The sequence below is a fragment of the Diachasma alloeum genome, unplaced genomic scaffold (genome assembly GCF_001412515.2).
Source record: "Diachasma alloeum isolate Michigan unplaced genomic scaffold, Dall2.0 Dall_scaffold_00493, whole genome shotgun sequence".
Lineage (NCBI taxonomy): Eukaryota > Metazoa > Arthropoda > Insecta > Hymenoptera > Braconidae > Diachasma > Diachasma alloeum.
In genome coordinates this window covers 310112-318023 of record NW_021680626.1, presented here as the reverse complement: position 1 = coordinate 318023, position 7912 = coordinate 310112, and the positions used below count along the sequence as shown (strand labels likewise).

Sequence of the window (7912 nt, the reverse complement as noted above, 5' to 3'; positions counted from 1 at the left end):
CTTGATGAGTGTTCTGATGATTCTCTGATTGTCGAAGATCTCCAACACGCCGTTGTTTTGAATGGCGTTGTTGTCCAACGTGGTATTTCTCTGATTGATGATGACCTCCGAGGTGGTACCCCTCTGATTCATGATGATCTCCAGTCTGAATGTGAGATGTCGATGACCTCTTCATCTCGATGAGTGATCTGACAGATGATTTGATTGGTGATGCTGTATCTTGGCGCGATGATGTACCAGATGATTGTAGACAGGCATCTTCCCGTTGATTTCCTCTGATGATTGCGATGACGTAGGACTCAACCCAATTCACCGGAGTCGTAAATTCCTGGTAAATTAGATCGAGCTTCCTGGATGAATTACTGTTGGATAAGCTTGCTAGAGCTCTGTGAATCTAAACCATGTACCACGTGATGATGAGTGACGTGAAGTTGAAGAGCTGATAATGGATCTGTCGTAATAAGTGTTGATCATGCCGCCCGCCATGCCGATAGCTTCGATTCGTTTTTGATGACTCGAGAAACCTGCTATGACGAAGACTGATGATTTTGCCGAAGTTGGATTCCCCTGATGATTCGACCGTTGAGATCTCTGGAGAGTTGAGAGAGTCGTAAATGCTCTCAATCGCCGTTGACCTTGTAGATATCCTTGAAGATGAGTTACCTCGGGAAAGAAACAATGGATGAGGGCGGTATCATTTTCGAAATTAATAGAAGATAAATGATACTTTACCTCTCCATCCAAATGTTTCCTGCGTTCCCGGGCTCCGAGTAGATGATCCATTGGATTGATGTTCTCTCGATGATGAATTTTCCAACGTTGAATTTGGATAATTCTCCGAAATTTTGTTGACCCTGCCAACGTCCTTGACGTCTCTCTCAAGCTTGTTCATTCGTTGAGTTGCCCTGCGTTGATAAACTTGATGACTTTCTGAAGACGTAGTGATGTGGTTTGAACGCGTAGATTTCCGAATTTTGATGAATGCGTTGAGACTCCGTGAGAGAGATGATGATACCCGCACGTTGAACGCCGATATACGTAATAGGAGAGTAGCGAGAGTGGAGATGCCTCCTCGACTTACGCCGATGAGGTTCGCTGCCGAAAGTCGGACGGATTGAGAATGAAGGAATCCGATGAGTATCAAAATCAGCCGAGTGCCAACGATGATTTTCAATTCGCGCAGCGTACGATGTAAACAAACTTCGATGAGGCCACAGCACTAATCCTCTGAGGAATTTATTCCGGATGAATAGCACTGAATTTTTTCTGGTGATTGTCCACGTTGATTGTCTTGTGAACCCGGAATTGCCTCGTGGCACACAGAGCGTCTATTTCACAAACGCGTTGATTTTCCACACGTGATACTGCACTTCACCACATTGTCTCTTATCCCTGCCCTTGATGACTATCTACTTTCAACACCGCACTTTTACACTCCACTATCCGGCTCGAAGGACCAATGTTAGAAATCAATCACGATTTGATGAGCCGGGTGGTCGGAAGGAAAAGTGAGGTTCGGGTTTACGGGTTGATAATTAGCCGGAGGTAATTTGATGAGTTTCCTTTAATAAACAAATAATTATCCACTGAAAATTACATAACACAGAGTTTAATAAATAGATGATTTCCGAGTGGTCTGTATACGAATAAACAAAAAAAGATGATATTCGATATTGTCTGATAATAGGTAGGATAATTTTCCGGCACTTTCACTCGATGAAGTTCGATGGCGTACTAAAAGATACGACACGCACGATCATCCTCGTGCGTGTTCGTCGATGCCCGAAGGTTGCCGAGCGAGCAAAATTCGACATTTAGCCCGACTGAGGGATGATTTTCAACAGTACATTTTGAACATCTATAGAATGTTCCGTCGGAATATTTATGGAACATGATTACAATCCAGCGGAATGTTCGTGGAACCTATAGAGACTTGAATTTTGCTCACTGGGTAAAAAAGCTAAATTAAATTTCTATTTCCATTTTTGTTCGTATCAAATGAATAATTTTATAAACGTAGACCAATGGTTTTTTCACGCACGTTTACTTTATTATTTTGAATTGGAATCAATGTTTAGATGATTTTTAGGGTTATAAAAAAATGTTAAGATGTAGGAATTGAGGATGTTGTGGGAAGGTTCAATTCACTAACAATACGATTACGGTAATTAATCACGACATGTTTACAAGACGTTAACTAATATATACAAATGTGGTGGATAGGTGTGATCCCGTAAGCGGTCCGTGACCTACTGTCTAAAGTGAGGTCTATCTCAATTCGTAGAGCATTCGAATTCCGTACATGGAATAAACCCGAAATATACGCGTGAAATAATAGGTGCAAGAGAGAGAGAGATTTTTTTTCTCACGGGGAAAAATGCATATACGCACACGCTCTGGTTTGGAAATTCCCAGAGCATAGTGCCTCACTCGGTCTGGTCTGGATGGTGGCGACGACGAGCTGCCAAGTTTGGTGAGAACTAGCTTGTTTTAGCTTCGCGAATGTGCAACCAATATGGACTAAAAACATACCCTTGTTACCTGCCTCCTATTTCCCCATGGAACCGCTGCTAAACATTACAGCACGGGGGGAGAACTCAGCCGTAGCTCCTCCTTCGGCCAATCGAAGTCAGCGCTTCTTTCATCTTATTGCTTCCTCTTTCACTTATCTCTGATTTGCCTGCTGTTTTGCGAAGGCGCTGGTTGCCTCCCAGGCTGTCTCTGATGAAAGCATTGCTTCTACCAAGTTATCAGACTCAATCGTCTCTCCAAGTGCTGTCTCGAGGGTGCTGCGGGGCACGTTGAAGCGTGGAAAAACGAAGAACGCATGTTCTTCGGAGACTCCTGTGCAGGCTGGGCACTCCGGCGATTCCTCATATTTGAACCTATGAAGATATTGCCGGGAGCACCCGTGTCCTGAGAGCATCTGTGTGAGATAGTAGTTGACTTCTCCGTGTGTTCGTTTGACCCATGCATCCAATTTCGGGATCAGGCAGTGAGTCCATCTCCCATTGGTTGAGGCATCCCACAGCAACTGCCATCGATGCAGATTGTTGTTCCTCTCATCCGTCCTCAGCTCAGATGCGCTCAGCTTTGTTGATCTTTTTCGCCGGTAGAGACATCGTCGTTCCTCGGCAAGTACTCCTATCGGCAGCATACCGGCGATGACACACACGGCATCTTCTGACACCGTGCGGAATACGCTGGCAACTCTAAGGGCGCTCAATCGATAAACTGACGCTACCTTCCGTCGCGCATGCTGGATCAAGAGTACGTTCGCCCAAATGGAAATGCCATATGTGAGGACCGACGTGAAAACTGATGGCAGCAACGCTCTTCTCTTTTGCTTTGGCCCTCCGATGTTCGGCATGAGTCGTGGAAGGGCCGTGGAAGTTAAGCCGGGTGTCAATTATCACTCCCAGGTAACGTAGCGATGGTTAGGACGTGATTTCATGATTCCCGACATGCAGCGTGATGGTTTCAATCTTCTGTCGGTTCGTGATCAGCACAGCCTCCGTCTTATGTTCTGCCAAAAGCAGTCCCACTAAGTACATCCATTGCTGAATTTTGTCATATGCAGTATCAAAAATGTAATTGATCTCCTCCAGGCGCTTTGCAACGATTACCAGAGCTACATCGTCCATAAACGTGACGAGTGTAGCCTCCTTGAGTAACGTTAACATCAGAAGATCGTCGTACATAACGTTCCACAGGAGAGGGCCCAGCACTGAGCCTTGGGGAACACCACCAGTGACTCTGTACTCTTTTCGGCTGGTGTCTGTATCGTAATTCAGGACGCTATCGGTGAAGTAGCTTCGCACCATCCTCTGCAGATATCCTGGCAGCTTCAGATTTGAGAGGGCCTCCATGATGCAGTCCCATCTGGCGGAGATGAAGGCATTTTTGATGTCCAACGTTACTACCAGACAGTACTGCTTTGCGCCCCATTTCCCCCTCGCGCCAGAGATTGCATCCAGTGCAATAGAGACGACTAGGTTGATGGCGTCAAGCGTGGAACGACCTCTACGGAAACCTTACTGGTTGTCAGCCAATTATGGTTCGACCACTTCCTCGATCCTCTGGTGAAGTATGCGCTCCAGAATTTTGCCAGCTATGTCCAGCTGTGTCCACGTGGTTGGGAAAACCCTCTCCTGCAGACACGCATTACAGACACTCAGGGAGACTCCTGGCGCTGCGTTGATTGCAACCTTCAGGGCGAAGTTCAGGATTCCATCCATTCCTGGTGCCTTGGCATTCCCGAATCTGCCACAAGCTTCCAGCAGCTGATCGAATGTGACTGGTGGGATCACCTCTGTATCGCACTTCTCGGTGAAAAAGTCGAGCACCGGTTGTTATGGGAACAGCACCGCCACGATCTTCGCCAAAAGCTAAGGACACGTAGGCGATGGAATCGGCTGACTTCTCAGCCGCTTCATGACCACGCCGTAGGGTCGCCCCCACGGATCTGCCTCGACTTCGTTAAGGAGCTCATTCCAGCACTGTCTCTTGCTACCCTTGATCGCCTTATTGAGTGTCCGGCGTACTTCCTTGTACCTGATTTCCAGTTCCTCGTAGTTTGGCTTCTTCCGGCCTCGTTGTGCCTGCCTCCTCGCTCGAATGCAAACCTTTCGGAGGGTCACGATGGCGTTAATCCACCAGTACACCTATGGGAGCTTGTTTGCACTATGCTTCCGGGGCATAGTTGCATGGCAGGCTTCGGTGACTTTACTTATAAGTTCCCGCACTTTGTCTGTGACATGGCTCCGAGATCATTACGAGATCAGGCTTCAGCTCCCGCACCGACTGTGCAAGAAGGTCGTGTGCAGTTTCACAGTGGTTAAAGTTGAGTTGAAGTACTCTCATCATCGATCTTTCGATAATGCCTGGAATACCTCCTTTTTATGCTGGGCATCTACCGCTGCCAGCAATGTGAGCGCAGTTGTCTATGTGGCCCTTCGCTACGCAGAAGACGCATTTGGAGGCTTTCTCGCATTTTGTCTCTGTTAACCGTCCTCCGGATCTTCTCCACGCACTGTCGGGACTGACAGGCTGTCGCTTGAGGATATCAGAGTATGAAGCTTTGTTCTTCGGGCGGATGGTCAGCGTGTCAGGTCTTGCCGCTCGTTTACTCTGCTTTGAAGAATGCTCTGTAAGCTACTTCTTCTTCATCTTTCTTTAGCTTACTGTCACTCTGACTTCTTAGGAAGCTGCGGTTACGCAGTGGGCAGCGATGGTGCTATCGTCTCCTTTCGTTTCTTAGACTCCACTTCCGGATAGGTGCGCTTGCGCCGCCTCCCCGTGACTGTTTTCAGAGAATTTGGCCTTAGGTATTCTAGGTCTTCCGCCTCGGTGTCCTCCCTCGGTGTTTCAGAAAAAGTCCGAGTGTGGGACGACGATACTGGTGTCCGAGATACGACCGGAGGAAAGCGATACTGAGGGCTTTTTTGCCTTGGTTTAGGAGCCTCTGTCTCCTTCAGTCTCCTGAAAGAAGATGTGATGGCCGCCAACTGACTTTTAATATCCTTATGGACGTTTGGCTTCGGGTTAGCGAAGTTGTACCGGTCGCTGATCAGCTAGTCAAGCCGATCCCATGCCTGCGTCCTCTTCATTTCCGCACTTGCATCAAGTGCTGTTTGTTGGTCATGCTATCCGCTCATTCCTCCTCGATCTCCACCTGTTTTTGTTTTATAATTTGTCCACATTCTGTTCCCACGAGTACCTAGAGAAGTATAACAGTCCACTCCTAACAGAGCCCCGGATGTTGGAGTAAGGCCACTTAATACACCTGGGGTGGGACCTAGTGCTCCAAGGACCACCGTTCGCGACGCCACCTGGTGCCTTCCAGAACTTACCACGGTGAACACCTTGACATTAGGGACAGGCAGTTGTAGGACGCCCAACTTGCACGCCTCTTTTGGAGTTGGGCTTCTCTCCTAAGAAGTCCTGAAAACGACAGACTTCAGCTTGCACTGCTTCTTAGGTTGGGTATATCCCTTAAGCCCCTCCACCGTCGACAAGAGAGAGAGAGAGAGAGAGAGAGAGCGAGAGAGAGAGAGAGAGAGAGAGAGCGAGAGAGAGAGAGAGAGAGAGAGAGCGAGAGAGAGAGAGAGAGAGAGAGAGCGAGAGAGAGAGAGAGAGAGAGAGAGCGAGAGAGAGAGAGAGAGAGAGAGAGCGAGAGAGAGAGAGAGAGAGAGAGAGCGAGAGAGAGAGAGAGAGAGAGAGAGCGAGAGAGAGAGAGAGAGAGAGAGAGAAAGAGAGCGAGAGAGAGAGAGAGAGAGAGAGAGAGAGAGATTACGCGTTCTCGAGGACCCGTGGCATTTTCGCCAAAAAGGGCCAAAGTTTAGAGTCATCCAGTGATTTTGATTAGAATCACCCTATTGCAAATCTTGCGGGTGATCGAATAGCTCCGGTTGAGATACCGGCGCTCCAATTCAAGTTACATTTCACGGGGATTATGTGGGTATCTTTTTTGTTGGTTGAAAGTCGTCTGGGGCAAACGCAACCCTAGCATCCAACGGTTTACCAGGTTGCTTTAAGGTTTGTTATGGCATATTAAACTTAGCATTTTTTCTAAGGAAGAAATTTGTATATCAACCCCGTGAATCCCGCAGAATTATGTAATTATTCCGATAATCATCAATTTATTTCTGGTCTAGGATGATTAATTATTGAGTTTTTAGTCAAGTCAATTGTTAGGAAGTGGTTAAGGTAAAATTGATGTAGTTACGTCAATGTATTATCCCGATATCATTTGATGGTTTTGTCGAGGTCTTGTTCCCCTTGGGGATGTGTCCCCACCAATCAAAATCATTTTGATCCGCACTCTGGGATGCCTCGAGACACTCTTGAGTTGGGTCAGTTCTGTGTCACGTGTTGACCCAAGCGGATCATAAACGTGCAGTGCAAACATTTAGCGTCCACAGGGATTATTAGCGGCCCAAGATGGTGAAAAATACGCCGAAAAGGGTTAGGAAAAAGCCAAAAGTATCGTTCGACCTCGAGGGCCTTAAGACACGTGAGTCTCGTTTAATCGGTTGAAAACGGCTTGAAGGTGTGATAGAATTTTAATATCGAGGTGTCGATCTCCCCTATGATTGATTGTCAAATGTTTTTCCCCTTTATGGCTCGCCGCAGAACTCTCTCTGTACCTACAAGCAGAGCTCCCTCTTTACGTGGCTTTTCGCGCATGTAAAATTCCGTTTGTGTATAAATTGGACTAACTTGTTCAAATAATGAGTGAAAATTATGATTTGGTCATCGGTGTCTTTGGAACACTCTCCCGAGTATTTCGACTCAGGGTTTTTTTAATTTCACTCTACGATTTTCTAATTTTAATGAGTTAAGTAGTGATGAATTTCTGAGATCCCGCTGTCGTGCCTGAATATACGCGGGATGGTGGGTTTATCTTTCCTCTCTCTCTCGTTCCGCTGGGTGTCTACACACCTCTCCCCAATTCGCGGAATTCTCGAGCGGTCGAGGATTAACGAACGTTTTCCTATATTTCGCATCATCCTCGTGTTTTTCATCAACACCTGAGGAATTTGATTCCTTTAACATTGCAGTGGAATCAATCGGTAGTGAATTAGTTTCACGACCATGTATTTCAAGTTACGTTTAATATTTTCGGTTTTGTTAGAACGGTCCTGACTATGATTGAAAATTTTCCTTTTCTTTTGGAAATTATGTAAAAGTATGTAAATTATTTATTTTTGGAAATTTCAATAGTGGAACAAGTAAGGACAATGTCGATCTCATTTTCTTGTAGTTTTGACCGCCCAATAACCCGCTTTCGCCTGACATCCACCCCTCTCTCCACAACGTAGCACACTGTGCGACCCGAGGACCGTTAACTTTCCCCAAAAATTGAGTTTACTCCCTGAGTTTACAAAAAAAAAAAAAAAAAAAAAAAAAA

At 46.4% G+C, this 7912-nt stretch overlaps 1 protein-coding gene across 1 annotated transcript in view; it reads right to left on the bottom strand.

The window, feature by feature from the left end:
• Positions 1–4052: 4052 nt before the first annotated feature.
• The window catches only part of LOC107042542, a 27656-nt gene continuing 23796 nt past the window's right edge, over positions 4053–7912 (bottom strand). Inside the window, exon 2 of the mRNA XM_015263607.1 lies at positions 4053–4322. Within this exon, the coding sequence (XP_015119093.1) occupies positions 4053–4322 (270 nt within the window). The remainder of the gene's footprint in view (positions 4323–7912) is intronic.